Here is a 15,221-nt window from a genome sequence, read left to right as displayed (position 1 = left end):
AAGATAAAATATGAAGCAGAAAGTCCAGTCTAGAAGTTTACCATACATAAAGACACCACGTTGAAATGTATTTTTCTTTTTGAGGCAGGATTGTTAAACCCTGTCAAGTTATCACTACTTTTCCTTTTCTGTTTAACTCCTCTCTTAGTGAAGAGAAAATCAACACAGTGTGACAAGCCAAATTCAAAACAAATATTTAACCAAGTATGGGCCATTAAAAAAATCTGATAAGCCAAAAAATAAGCACTGATGTCCTTGTTCACATTTACCATGGTCCTCAGAGGATGCATTAGTCAGACTTTTGAGATCTCCTAACTTTCATCTAGTGCCCTCATTCTGTTTGGGTTTTGATCAGATAAAAGCAAAATCAGCATTACCACTTTCATCAATCGCAGCTTTAATACATGTACTGAACTGAAATCAGGTATATACACAGACTGTATACAAGTGGAGGTGGTAACTGAAACGACAATTTCTGTTCTAAGATGAATGTTTTGAAGCCTGATTAGACGTTTTGGCCTTCCTCACCTTTGATTTTTGAAGCCACAATCGACCACATTAAGATAAAGGCGTACATGCACTGTTAAATGTCGGTAATAGAGCATTAGCCAAGGCAGATAATTCAAGGTTCATGACTGTATTTATTTTCACTTACACAATGCCATTTCAGCATGCACAGGGTCAAAATATTGTTCTTCTCTAATAAGTAATGAACATTTTTAATAAAGAAAACAGATTAGAAAGTAGAGACATTATGTAACTCTAAAATCTCATCTAGCAACCAGTGGAGTTGCCCCCATGCTAACAATTAGAAACAACACAGATTTAAAGACTTGTATAATTCAACTTTCAAAAACAAACTGTAACTGTAGAAAATTGAGTAAAATTTGAATGAAGGTCACAAGATTCAACATTTACTAGCTGCTTATTTTCATGCTAATTAGTAGTGTATCATAATTCATGTACATCTTCGTAAGCTCCATAAGCAACAACAAGGAGGGTATTGAAGGAAAACTCTTAGTAATGACCTGTTAGCTACAGTACTTAGACTATTGTCATAAGGTGTAAATAAGGGCTTAATAATTACTTATGAGCAGCCACTACACTGCAGCTCTGTATTCTTGGAAAGGTTCCTTGTATCTGGAGGGTTCCTGGTGGAAACAGCTTTAGTCTTGTGAACACTTTATATAAAAAGGGAGAGGGGAATGAGGGCTGGGGAAGTCCTCAGGAATGATCCTCTACAGCTCCTGGGCTCAGAGGACCCTCAGGGGAACCTTCGAGAAATCAGACAGTAGACAAAAAAAGGAGGAGGAGGAACGGTGCAGAATAAATGAGATCTTACAGATAGTGTTTTCAGCACAAAAAATATATATTTAAATACTGGTGGTCCTGCTGCTAAACTGCAGCTGCATTATATCAATTTTCAAATTTTCCTCTGTTCACTTTCCTCTAAGATCCCATGTCCTTCCTTATGTGTGATCAAACAAACCTCTAAAAATCTCTAGTGAAGCAACATACACTGCCTTTCCACCCAGGAATAAAGCCAATTGTCTTCAAAGTGATGGATCATTGCTGGGGATTGAAACCGTGCTGTATTTTCCCCCTGCACTTCATCTTGAAATTCTCCATACCTCATAGCATGGTAGAAGGCAAGCCAAGTCACTGTGAATAACTCTGTAATTGTAATAAACAAGACAGTTTGTGGTTCATTAGGTCTGGATCCAGGCTCCTCTGTTCCTCTAACTTCAAATCTACAATCTAACTGAACTCCATAAATTAGGATGGCTTCTTGTATTTTTAAGATGCATTAAACATCAATGCAATGAGGCTTAGCCGTCTCTGTCTACAGCCTCTTTTTATCTGTTTGCATGTGTGCGTCTCAACTGGTGTATACTGTACATGTCGTTTTTTTCTGTGTAGCATACACTGAATATATCTGTGTGTGCGTGTAACATGTCCGTCTAGGTGGGGAATCTGGGTCTTCTCTTCATGTTGCTGTTCTTCATCTATGCAGCTCTGGGAGTTGAGCTCTTTGGAAAACTGGGTTAGTGTGTGTGTGCTAGACGTGCATGCATGTGCGCGAGTTGTGCGTGGGTGTGAAAATGTGCATGCACAAGCAAGCAGCCGCGCGAGTGTGTGCACACATAAAAATTGATGCTGATGTGTGTGTGTAAACCACAGCTGATAGTGGTGAGATATCGTTGGATTATGTAATGTGCATAAATTGTGTTGTTACTTATATTAATTATGTCGGTTTAGAATCAGTGTCGTAATCACAGCTCTAATCTGCACACAATTCCCCTTCATTCTCCCCCCTCGCCTTCCTCTTGCATGCTTACTGCCTCTCATACTCTTTTCTTTGTCTTCATCCTCTTTCAGAGTGTTCAGATGAAAACCCGTGTGAGGGTCTTAGTCGCCATGCTACCTTTGACAACTTTGGCATGGCTTTCCTCACACTCTTCAGAGTGTCTACCGGGGACAACTGGAATGGGATTATGAAGGTTATTTTCTTTTCTCTCATTTGGTCTGTGGGAGATTTATTAGGCAGAGGGATGGAGGAAAAAGTCGGTGTTTGTGTCTGGTGTGTCTGGCAGTATTAGTTAGGAGACAGGCCTAGCATTTAGCAGAGAGAAAATCACTGTTTTTATGACAGACTAAAAGCTGCTGACATTAGAGAGTTAGGAGAGTGAATTTTTCTTTTGTGGCAGACTCAAAGTCCTTTCATATTCTGAACAATATCTCCCCCTGTTGGAGAAGAACAGAAGTGCAACATAGAGCATTTATAGATCACCTGAGGTGCCTTTATCTTATTGACAGTTTTTATTTGTAATCTCGATCCTGTGTTTTTTAACTCACGTTGTCCAGGACACATTACGCGAGTGTCGCCCTCAGGAGCGCCATTGCCTCACCTACCTCCCCCTGATCTCCCCTGTGTACTTCGTCACCTTCGTTCTTACGGCTCAGTTCGTGCTGGTCAACGTGGTTGTTGCTGTACTGATGAAGCACCTGGAGGACAGCAACAAGGAAGCACAGCTGGAGGAGATGGAGGAGAGGGAAGAGAAGAGGGAGATGGAAGAGAAGAGGGAGAGGGAAGAAAGGAGGGAAAGAGAGGAGGCCAACCGCCGGCACAGCATGGCGTCTCTGGGCGGAGACCTACAGGGCCCAAACGCGGACATACCGGCCCAGGTAACGGACAAGCTGCTTGTTTATAATTATGCATGTGTGAGAGGGAAGGGTGTGGAGGTGACACAAACTTTGACAGTAATGATGATCTCATTTGGCAGGTGCAGGTGGAGGATGAAGAGTGTTCCCATGGCAACTTGCAGAGCATGGGACGCATGCTGTCTCTCCCCAGCGACAGCTATGTTCAGCCTCTCAGATGCTCCCCCTATCCTCCCATTGGCCAGGAGTCCTACTCTATCTACAGCTACTCAGGTAGTTTGGTTGTTTTGTTTTTTTATATAGACGATTAAATTAAAGAACAGTTTTCCATCTGCTGTAACCTCCAACTGATGCTGTAAAGATTATTGCCTCCAGAAATAGCACAGAAAGCCGTTTAAATGTGATGGAGTACAAGCAGTGGCAGTGTCATTATAGACCTCAAAGAGAGAGATTTCTTTTTTTCTAATGTATGTGACAAATTGTTAGGATTAGTTTATGCCTTTGAAGCATATTTTTATCCACTACTGCTTCTATCCAGCCATTTGTATTTACACTTTTGACATCAGAGTGGAAGGCACATTTCATAAATCCATGAAATGAAAAGTTTGCTGAGTTTTAGGTATACTGGAGTTTGCTAGGGGTAATGAGGGTGTCATTTTTCTTCTTCTTTCCCATTACAATCCAATAAAACTACTCCTATACTAATCCTTATGTTTTAATTTGATTGGCTATTCTTGCAAAGATTTCCTTTGTTTAAGATGTTTCTTCTGTCTACAAAGTGTTTTAGTTCACACAGTTTGGTCCTGACTGGTTCTGTCTTTCTCAAATGTTACTGGGAATCTATTGTTGTTGTGTGATAATAATAGCACTTTATTATAAAAAAAAAAAAACATCGCAAAAGTGGGATAATACTGTGGTAATAATGGGGTAATACATGGAGTAACGAGGTAATATCCAATGAGACACTTTTTGGAACTTAGGTTACAAGGTGCTTAAAGAAAAGTAAAAAAAACAATGATAGATACAACTTATATAAGTACAAAACAAGAAAAGTTATATTAATCGTTACACGTAGATGCACTCAACATTCAGAGGTCAAAGTTATATAATTATCTAAAAACTAAAGAAGAAAAACAGAACAATACGGTTATGCTCAGAATGAACAAAACCATGTTCATTCATTTAAAAACTTCATAGTTGCTGGTATAAATAAGAAACAACCTTTTTTTTATTAACATTGGCCAACCTCCCCCACTGCAATTTCATTTGTTTTTCCTCTCCCATCTCAGTAATTATTAGTGAAACTACCTTCCAACCTCCAGAATAATGTCTCCAGAAAAAGGAAAAATCATCCAAACTCTGGGAAGTTCTTGTTTTCATGAAATGTGTTATCTTTACAATATTTGCTATTATATATTTCCACATGATTTTCTGCAGGCTCCATGTCCTCTCTGGGCTCCAGTGGAGGCGGCTCTTTGCTGCAGGTTCCCGGTGCTCTGCCCATCATCAGCCACGCCTCACTGGGCTCTGGACGCAGCATGAGGCCGAAGATTTTCCTCAGCACCACTCAGAGTATCGACAGACACTCTTCACACAGGTTAAGTCCAGCGAACAGCATAGAGGGATGCAGGTTTAGCCCGGCTCACAGAATAAACAGACACAGACTCAACTCAGCTCACAGCATCGATGGATACAAGTTCAGCCCGGCTCATCGGATTAACAGACAGAGACTGAGCTCCACTCGCAGTATGGACGGATACAGACTGAACACAGACAGACCCTCACTCCTCTCCAGCCACAGCATAGACAGACATGGCTCGCTAAGACTGAGTCCCACACACAGTGCCAGCAGAAGCCCTTCTCATTGGCTCAGTCCTGAAGACAGTTTGGACAGAAACATGCTGAGTCCGTCCTATGTTCCCGAAAGCTCCGCCGTAAGGAGGCCGCCATCCTTCCGTACTGCAAGCAGACAGCTACAGAGACAGGTTAGTTCCTATCAAATTTCTCTTTTTTCTCACAGGCTTCAACTAACACTTACTGTAGTTATCTTGGTTTCTGCTAATTAGTCAGGATTTAGATTAATATTAACTTTACAGAATAAATACTACAATTCAAATAACATTGTCATCAACTCAATAGTCCAAAATCAAAAGAGTCTTTTCTTACCTTCTGATAAAAATGAAATCCTCACTTTAATAGTTTGTATCGGCAAACAGTTACAATAAAATACAAACAGTTGCATTATTTCTTTTTTTATTTGTCATTTTCCCTTCATTGGCTTCTTCTTTTAGAAATTCTAAAGCAGACTCTTGAGTATGCTTAGTTTGTGTAATTCATTGTTGTATTATCGACTTCTGTGCTTAAACTTGATCATGATAACTGAGTTTAAACTAGGATTTTTGTGCGCTCATGTTCATTGTGAGAGTTGGAGACTGCAAATTTATATTCATTCTCTTTATACAATTAGAAAAAACTCACTGACGTTACTTCAGCAGAACAGCAGAACAGTTTGCTCTGTTGTAAGGAAAACATGAGTTTTAGTAGCTCAATGTGAATCATAATTTGTTTTTCATACATTTCTAGGACATGCAAATAAACGTTTCCAACACTTACATGTCTGTAGGTGAATCAAAATTATGCCGATGATGCTGTTCAACATGGGTGATTAAATTCACCATGGTTGTTTTGTACTAGAATGGATTTTAAAGTTCAAGGTTTGGATAAATCCTAAACTGCAGTGTTTTATTGAAATTTCCTTCTTAAGTTTTTCTTTTGATGGCAAGATGGATAAACAACAATGTCGACTTTAAATGACTCAGCAACTGAGACCGTTTAGCTTCATGTTAGTTTCAAGATTGCAAAAAGAAAACAAAGCAGGACTGAGCTCTGCTGTGTTTATATTTGATAAAACATACAGCTCATGATCACTATAAAGTCTTGAACAGTATTTGTGACTCTGTCTGTGTCTGCAGGAAGCAGTACGCTCTGACTCTGTGGATCAGAGCGGCTCAGCTGACGATCTGGCAGAGACTCACCTCACTGTTCCAGCTGTCTCTTCCACACCACAACGTCAGCGATCTTCCAGCGTACACACACTGAAATTCACACACGCCCAGAGGGTCATCTCATGCAGGAGCCACAGCCGCAGCCACAGCCACAGTGAAACGACTGGGCAGGAACATGTACCTGAGCCGACCATCTGCGGCTCTGAAACAGATGTGGAGAAGAGGCCCGACAGCCAGCAGAGCTTGTCCAGTCTGAAGGTCCCAAGCGGTGACTCCACATTATCAGCGCCACTCTGTAGCTCCAGGGCAGCGAGCCCCGGTCCCAGCTCAGCCCCCAGCCCCCATTTAGACACTGCAGACGAGGAAGTGAGTAGTATAAACAGTTCTATTCCTACAAACTCACACACGCAAACTCCAGCAGGCTCCTCACACAACAGCAGACACCTTTCCCCGAGCCCCAGGGAGCACCGAAGCCGCCTCAGCCAATCCGTGTCTCCGGTGTCCGGCAGGAACAAGAAGCAGAGGGTGAGCCCGCCACCAGGAGAGGAGCCTGTTACTATAGCAACCCAGCTGATGGACAGCAATGTTGAGCTGAGAAGGCGGACTCTGTCCTTTGATGCCACAACCCTCTCTCTAAATCAACCTGAGGGAAGTTCTGCGGAGGACTGAGCAAACTCAGTGGGGCAGGAGGGATCATTTTGTGACATGGTGGACCATGGCGCCACTAGGAGCACATAAGTGGGGGTGGAAACACAATCAAAACAGGAAAGATACCTTTTTAAGGACCTGCCCGATGCCTCATCCAGTCCAGTCACTAGAATTCTCACAATGTGTTTGAGCAGGACTCTTCCAGGCCCAGTATGTAGGTGTGTATGTTATCAAGGACCCATTGTGAAGTTTTTACACAATATGCACACGTGAAAATATTTCATTTTTCTTCTGACATAGTCTTAGCTTTAGTTCAGACACTGTAGTCCCCTCCCTCTTTCTATATTTACTCCAACACTAACCTGCCCCTTGCTTGATCTCCTCCCTCTACGCTCACTCTTAACCTTTCCTCAAACCTCAAGCCTTGGTAAGAGTAAGAGATCAAATACCACAGAGATGCAGCATGGAGCTAATGTGTGATGTGCTCGTGTACACAAAGATGTGTTGAAAAAGAGAAAAACACAGCTTCTGATTGCTTCTTATGATTATTTAATTATTGCTTAAACACTTTTGTTTCTTGAAGGACTAGTTGTTTGAATTTTATAGTTTATAAATCATCAGAGATAATGGAAAAAGGCCCACTACATTTTTTTTTCAAAACGTTTTTGTCAGTGCTCAATATCCAAAGACCTTCTATTCAAATGTTAAACAAGAAAACCCAGAATCTTTGCATTTTCGAAGGTAAAACATCAAATATTCAGCATGTTCAATTGTCAATAATCAAATTAATCACTGATCCATTTTCTGTTCAATGTCTTACAAGTAAACAGTGAAACATTGTTTTCAATTTCTTTACTTTATATTCTGCTCTGATATCTAGAAGTGTAGTTGAATTTTACAAAAGCTGACAAAGGATTTAATATGTAAGTGCTTCATTTGTAATGGCACCCTTTTATAAATTGGTGCAGGCACATTTTATTAGACACTTAATTCTACAAAAACACAGTACAGATACAATACAGAGCATTACAGCATCTTTTAAAAGTTAAGCAACATGATAATTCTATATATTTAACCATGTGGTATTTTTGTATGTTTATTATGGTTAATCTTTACATACCTCATAATGTACAGTAAACTGCCATTGGAGCCACCCCTTTTTTGATTATTCTTAACTTCCAGCCAAATTAAACATGGATAGAACTCCCATCCCTATATACATCCTACCCTGACACATGGTAAGAAATACATTTGCACTGAGCCTCTAAGTACAAAATTGTGTGACCTCGGCTTTCATACTCTCTACCTCGCTTCTTTTCCTGACCCCATCTTTTTGAACATTTGGACTGCTAAGTTTTTCACTCCCTCCACTTTCCTTTTCTCTGTCCTAGTATTCTCAGGGTAGAGGTAGTTCGGATGCAGATGAGTGTGATGAAGCATGTGATTAGAGGTATACAGATTTAGTCTGCCCCCTGCTGTCTGAAGCTGGAGCTGGTTCGTCTCTACTGATGCGTAAAGACATTAAGCTGTACGGGGTGAAGTTTAGACAGATGCAGATGTACAGAAGGGCTTATTCAGGTGATTTTAAGGTGTGTAAAACTTTGTAGAAAAAGGCAAAGAGTATATTTTATTAACACAGCAGCAATGATTTGAGAACTACAAAGGGGAATTTATACACTTTTGAATGTCAACGTATCTGCTGGAAATGTATGATGAGGATGATAATATTATAGGATGTTGATTATAATGATGATGATGATTATAATGACGACTCTGGCTGATGCAAATGTTTATAACATTGGTCTGTCAGAATGAAAGCAGGGAATAAAATGCTCACTTGCTGTAACATGATTGGAAAGTGATGGAATAAAACCACTTCCTGACTGACTTTACTTTGCCAAAGATGTTTTCTTTCTCCACATACAAAGACATAAAATGTGTGATTGATTCCTCCAGTGTCTAAAAATAAAGCCAACACATCTGCTGTCAGCTGCTGCTTATGAATTCAACATTCATAAGCAACACTCACACTTTGTAATTATAACCTAACAGCAGATGTTTACTATGCCTAACACATCCTTGGATCTTAGTCTCAATACATTCAATTTTTTTTCAAAGTTTCACACATAACATGAGGCAAAGAAAAAAAAATGATGTGGACAAAGGCAGACGCAAGGCTCTGTTGTAGTGTGTGGTGTGTTGGTGGACCGATTTTATTTTTTTCATATTTCATTTTGCCACTTCAGCATATAACAATAAAATATTGAATCACAAGAATATTTCACACTTAAACACTACAGCATTCTGAATGCATTTACCTGTCCTGCCTTTATTTCCTTGCCAAGAAAATATACCAAATTTACTGCATCTCTTTTACTGACATTCTGCTGGTCAAGCTGCCTGTCTGTCTTAAATTTCAGCCAATGACAAGCCCCAGGTCTGCCCCCTTGTGAGTGGTCACAGGCAACAAGAGCCTCACTTTCTGTAGCTCACTCATGAAAGACCCTTTTCTAAGGCAAATGGAGCTTCTTCACTGATCTACATCTATGTTAATCTGCACCTCACCATATGAACATGCAGTCACAATGTGCGTGTGTGGGGGGTTCTTTCAAGTATACATGTGTTTCCGGGTGTGTTTCAGTAAGTACAGTTGTGTTTACGTGCACTGATATCTGTCTGTGCGTGAGTGACTGTGTGTGCATGAGCAGAGGACTGTTATTCTCGTCACAAGAGAGTTACAACTAACCAAGCAGAGCTAGCAGTTGCCATGGTGAAAATAGATCATACATCACGTGACCTGAAATTCCCCCCAATCCAAAGAGAGGAGCGGGACCATGCCCGCGTCACTCTCAGTGTTGTTCTCGTGCTTCCTCTGACTGACTGTCTGTCCGCCTGTCTCTAGAAGGCAGGAGCCATGGGTCTCTGCTGTGTGAGCTTTTGTGGGTCTAGGGTTTCAGTGAAGGGCGGGGCCTGATAGGGGTTGGTAGTTACAATTGTAGCTCCGCTGGCGATAGGGTATGGTGTGGCTCGAGCATTGCTAGGAGCGGGTTCCAGGTGTTGCCATGTGAACAAGTTTCGACTGCTTCCATTTAGAAAGCGACGCAGCGCACTCAGAGTCAGCACAGCCTGTTAGTAACACACAAACAAACACACGGATTAGCAGAAGCAGTTAGTAACACTCTGTATAAATTCATAATAGTTAGAGCACATTTTTATGGCAAGACCACAGATGGTAGTCTACATAACACGGACAACACATCTCCACCTCCTTCCATTATATAAAAGTGAAGCCAAAATACATGGCTATGGGCACTGTCATATTGTACTGGTAACGTTATTACAAGATGCAGAATTAACGCCACGCCCCTTCCACTTTCAGTATGTAAGATTATCCTTTATTCATCTCACAAACCTAGAAATTTGCAGAAACTTATCATTAAATATGTCAAAGATCTGATTTACAATTACAGGTTAACTTCTCGACATCCTCGGACAATAAGATGAATGATCGCCTTAGGATTGGTGGTAGAGTTGCTTTTTTATGTACCGTTGGGTTTTCTGTTGAGGATAAACCAGGCTGACTGGTCATGTTTTCATTAAAGCAGGGAAGTCTGGCTGAGAGAAGCTCTTTTTCACAAGTATTTAGGTCCTGTTTCCACACGCTCTCCTGGACAACATACAATGATCACTGGTGGCTAATCTGAAGTGTTTCATGTTTGTTTGGTCAAAGTCAGACTCTATAGTAATGCAAGAATAAGTCTTGAAGACCTGTAATTCATTTCTAGATTTTTGCAGGTTACATTTACAGATCTTGAAATAGATTGAGTTTTGGCTTTTTTTGCAATTTCTTTTCTTCGTTTTTTTGTCCTTTTTTTAAGCGAGGCAGGACAGTGAATAGAGTCAGAAATCAAGGAGGGAGAGAGAGAGTGGCTTGGAGGACTGTAACCTTCGTACATGGGGCACTCACACCAACAACCCTTTAAACAGGGTTAAAAGGGATTTTGGTTGCATGGCTGAAATAAGGTCTGTGGTTTATGCAAACTAAATAGTACAACAAAAATATTAATAATTATAAATACATATATATGTATAGATATATAGTTATAGATATAGTTATAGATATATAGTCAAATAGTTATAGTTATATATAGTTATAGTTATATATATAGTTAGATAAAGGTGTGCTATGATTTGTATGTATGCAGATTTTTTTTTATTCTGTAATATTCAGAAATAATTTAGAAACAAAATATTTTCTTATCAAATTCAACCAAATCCCCCAGTCTCACTGAGAATCATCCAGTTATACTGCTTAGCATTACTGAATAAAACACTACAAACAAACTTTAGCTGCATTTTAGGTAAAATATCTGTGTGTGTGTGTGTGTGTGTGTGTGTGTGTGTGTGTGTGTGTGTGTGTGTGTGTGTGCGTGCGTGTGTGCGTGTGTGTGTGTGTGTGTGTGTGTGTGTGTGTGTGCGCGCGCGTGTGTGTGTGCATGCAGATGGGTGCACGCAGGTGTGTGTTAGACTAGAGAGAGGGTGGGAGAGGTCCTGGGCAGGAGCCTTTGCTCGTCCTCCATGAAGGAAATACTCTTAAATCTGTTCGTTTCCAGCAGACACTGATAACCCTGAAATACACACACACACAACACATACGCAAACAATGATAGACACAAACACACATGAATGTAGTCACAGGCTGAGGACACATTTACACACACAAACATACAGACAGGTAGAAAAAGCACACAGTACAGACCCAGGTAAGGATGGAGAAGAAGCAGAAAGCAATGGTGGCTCTGGCAGCATCAGAGCCCTGGGCCAATGGGAGCTCATCAGGAGAGGTCGCCTGCCACTGATTGGCCAAAAAACAGAAGCCAACAAACCACAGGAAGCAGGCAAGACCTGGAGGTGAGGAACAAAACATGTCACCATCATTCGCCTGAACTGCACTTCATTTTTTTTCAAGCTGAAGTCTATATATAAACATTATCTCTAGATTTCCTGCATATAATTTCATTTTCTTTCAACAGTGGTCCATTTATAATTAGGTGTACCAGAAAAGACAAGGTCCAGCAGGACAGCACGTCTTCTGTCCTTGACGCTGCTGATGGAGGGAAAGTAAACATCTAGGATGAGGAAAAAGATGCTGCCAAGGAAACAGGCCACTCCGATAGTGACGCCATAGTTACAGGCATCTGCGTTGTTGTTGAAGACGCAAAGCAAACGCTCACTGCCGATGTTGATGTAGCCCTCATTCACAATGCAGCTGAACACCACCACGGAGAAAACCTGCAAGGAAACACACTTGTGCTGATTTATTATCTAACAGGCAGAAGAGAATGAACTCACACTGGAGTATGAATGTCTGTCATTCCTCATAAAGGCCACAGATGAAAGTAACTGCTTCAAGATACAAAGACAAAAGTTTGTAAAGTTATTTTGGGCATAAAAAACAACAAGGATGGATATCAAAACTGTAGACAGGCTGTTTAAAACAGCTAACAGTAAAAAAAACCAAAAAGGAATAAAACCAAACTGGGTCTGAGCAGAAGCAATAAATGAAAATAGGTTCATAAGATTGTCTACTAACCTAGATTTTTTCTCCATCCAAAGAAGGACGAAGAACCATTAAAGGGCTTGTTGTTTGTTCACCCATGGTTCCAACCTTCCTCTCCTAAAATGTTTCTAGCCAGGCAGATATTTTCTAAGGTAATTATTTTTCAAACCGGCAAATGAAACTTATTGTTTGTCTAGGTAATGCATGTATTTGAAATATGCTCTTGTTTATGTCGTTGTTGTCAATTAAGTTGGTCTATAGCTAAGTTCAATCAATCAATTTTAAACAAAAAAGAGCCAAATATGATAGAATTTGTCTCACACTTCACACATTATATACAGAGCCGGTCTAGACAGCCCTCTTTATGATGTTATTTAGAGACCAGACATGAATAGCATTGTCAAGCACTTTGGAACAGTGGCAAAGGAAAACTTTGTTTAACAGGCAGAAACCTTGAAATGAACCTGATTTATTGGTGAACACCGAACAGTCATCTGGCATGACGAGATTGTGATGTTCAAGCTCATGCTCCCTGCACTTCATCTAATTAGAAGGATGCATTTTGATCACATGCATTATAAACATATTACCTCATTGTAAAAAGGATGATGATGATCACATTAGGACTGAGGCTAGAACAATAAAATCCAATCTAAACTAACATTATCAGTGGCTTAAACCTATAAAAATCATCATTATTTTTTGAGTGATTTAAATTTGCTAATAGTAAGGGGTGTTTAAATTTGAAACATTAATAAAGTAAAGATGCATAAAATTGTCATTCCTGAAAAGCATATAGGGCCTAGATCTGCCTCAAATTGGTATTATGTATGTATGTATCTATTTAAAGTAGGCTAACTTACAATTTTTATCTGTTTTTCTACAGAAATCTTCTTTATGACTTGTTTTAGTTTCTCCTCTGTTATGTTTCACTGCTTCACGTGCTTTGTTGCAGATAAATGAATCAGATTGGATAACATGTAATTAAAAGACAGACAGATAATGTCCCTCTTTAAGCTGCGCCTCCTTTAAAAAAAAAAAAACAAGCATTGCTCCTTATTCCTTCAGGGCACACATTAAACGCTGTGTGGTGACTCACAGCTGCACTGACATTATACGGACAGGTGTTACATTCTGGCTAGCGGGCGATTTAATCAAACACGAGCTCCTCCTAGACACAAAGAGTCTCCAGATAAACATATGGTAATGAGAAGCTGCTGCTGAAGCTGAGCTGCATCACTCACATGGGTTCTGATCATTTTAATCGATCCATAAGACAATTAAGCTGTCAGTATTTAGGTCTTAAATAAAAAAATCGGATTCGGCTGTATTAATCATGAGCTGGCTGTATATAAACAAAGCGCGAGATAGGAAGATGATGTGAATGGAACAGAAGGGGCTGCAGGTAGGCCTGTCCATTCATAAACCCTTACATTGCAGAAGAGGTTTACTTACCCATGACATCAGCCTGAGGATGGTGCGGGGATGCGTGAAGAAGGCGACCGGATCGAAGTTGACGCTCCCGGCCTTCCCGGCGCCGTACGCGCCTGCTGGCTGCATGCCTCCGGCTTTCTGCTTCACCGACAGCCGACGCTGAGAAAGAAGAGGAGACGGAGAAAGAGCTGCTCGGAGCGGCGGCGTCCTCCTCCAGCCTCCGTGTGAAGTCACAGCGCGTCACCGAGAGCTGAGAGCACGCTGCACTGCACAATACAGGCTGTCTGTTCTTTATAGCATCACAGAGAAATCATTCATGTAAACCCAGTGATTTTTGTTATACTCGTTTATTATTTTTGCTCTTATATTTCTATTATTTCTCTTTTTCTTGGTGTCTCTATTTCTGTATCCCTTTTTTTTCATTTGGTGAAATGCTAATAGCGAGACTAAGGGTTACACTCGCATGCCCCAATACAAAGGGTCAAATATATTAGGCCTTTTATTTCAGTTATTCTGGTCAATTACACAAAAATACCTGTCAATTGTCTGTTTCATGTTTTTTTCTGGTCGCTTCCCTCTTTCTTTGTTTTCATTATTTTTTGTTATTTCTATCGTGTATTTGTTTTAACTTTTCCCTCATGCCCTTTCGATTCCCTGTGTAAGAGGTGTGTCCATTGTTAAGTTTTATCTCGACCCATTCTTTTATTTATTGTATAATTTGTGTGCAATTTTATTCCCCACAATGTTAAATTGTCGTGTGCTATAGCTGTTAGTGTATTAAAGGTTGTGTATTTTTATATTATTAGTCATAAAAGCTGGATTTACTGTGCAGACATTACACTGTACCTTTATTTTATTTGTGTAGAATCTGAAGGGACTGGGAGGTTTGCCAGGTATGTTTGTTGTGTCTTTGTTTATGTAGTAGGCCTTGTATTTTATGTTTGAGCTGAGCAGCTCCTTCAGCACAATACACCCACCCTGCAAGACTGAGGGCTACCTCAAGTCCTTTATTTCTGCAGTGACTCAGTCTGATGTATAATAATCAATATCATTATTGCTACATACTGTGTTTTAATGTGATCTGATCTGTCTTACCCCAACCCTTGTATTATTTAATTCTGTTGTATTTTTCCTTCCTTTATTTCAATATAAACTTCCTCGTACTGTAGATGTTTTTAAACTTTTTATTATTAAAGCTGTTTTTATTCCTTGTTTTCCTGTTGTTGTTGGGGGTTTTTTGGAGCTGCTGTAAGAACCACATTTTCCCCACTGGGGTATAAATAAAGTTTATCCTTATCCTTGTTGAATTGCTCTTCCCTTTTGTATGATACCCTGTTCCAACTGTATCCACCTGCCAATAAGATGAGCAAGGTAAAGAGGAGTTGTAGCGAGAGGAGATGGAACTGAAGAAG

The 15,221-nt window shown here is 40.2% G+C and overlaps 2 protein-coding genes across 2 annotated transcripts in view; one reads left to right on the top strand and one right to left on the bottom strand.

Annotated features, from left to right (window-relative positions):
* The window catches only part of LOC306819663 (voltage-dependent T-type calcium channel subunit alpha-1H-like), a 43,800-nt gene extending 34,919 nt beyond the window's left edge, over positions 1-8,881 (top strand). Inside the window, exons 30-35 of the mRNA XM_079337089.1 lie at positions 1,966-2,044; positions 2,380-2,501; positions 2,866-3,186; positions 3,285-3,435; positions 4,600-5,147; positions 6,135-8,881. Coding sequence (XP_079193215.1) covers positions 1,966-2,044; positions 2,380-2,501; positions 2,866-3,186; positions 3,285-3,435; positions 4,600-5,147; positions 6,135-6,836 — 1,923 coding nt within the window. The 3' untranslated portion in view covers positions 6,837-8,881. The remainder of the gene's footprint in view (positions 1-1,965; positions 2,045-2,379; positions 2,502-2,865; positions 3,187-3,284; positions 3,436-4,599; positions 5,148-6,134) is intronic.
* Positions 8,882-8,997: 116 nt separating this feature from the next.
* Positions 8,998-14,128, bottom strand: LOC306819679 (synaptogyrin-3-like). Its single transcript, XM_079337122.1, has 4 exons — positions 13,831-14,128; positions 11,873-12,107; positions 11,575-11,720; positions 8,998-9,941 (listed from the first exon to the last, which is right to left on the bottom strand). Exons 1-4 carry the CDS (start codon positions 13,933-13,935, stop codon positions 9,714-9,716), a joined length of 714 nt encoding a protein of 237 aa, XP_079193248.1. The 5' UTR covers positions 13,936-14,128; the 3' UTR covers positions 8,998-9,713.
* Positions 14,129-15,221: the final 1,093 nt, after the last annotated feature.

This window comes from Symphodus melops, assembly GCF_947650265.1.
Source record: "Symphodus melops genome assembly, chromosome: 2".
Lineage (NCBI taxonomy): Eukaryota > Metazoa > Chordata > Actinopteri > Labriformes > Labridae > Symphodus > Symphodus melops.
Note: the sequence above shows the minus strand (reverse complement) of the source record. Positions and strands in the feature narration are given on the sequence as shown.

Bases quoted from the DNA above. Each gene is read 5' to 3' on its own strand.
- LOC306819679 (XM_079337122.1), bottom strand. From the start codon at position 13,935: ATGCAGCCAGCAGGCGCGTACGGCGCCGGGAAGGCCGGGAGCGTCAAC. The intron at 11,721-11,872 runs GTACACCTAATT...CCTCACCTCCAG, and splicing joins GCTGGACCTTGTCTTTTCTG to GTCTTGCCTGCTTCCTGTGG. The intron at 9,942-11,574 runs GTCTGTACTGTG...TGTTACTAACAG, and splicing joins TCTTCTCCATCCTTACCTGG to GCTGTGCTGACTCTGAGTGC.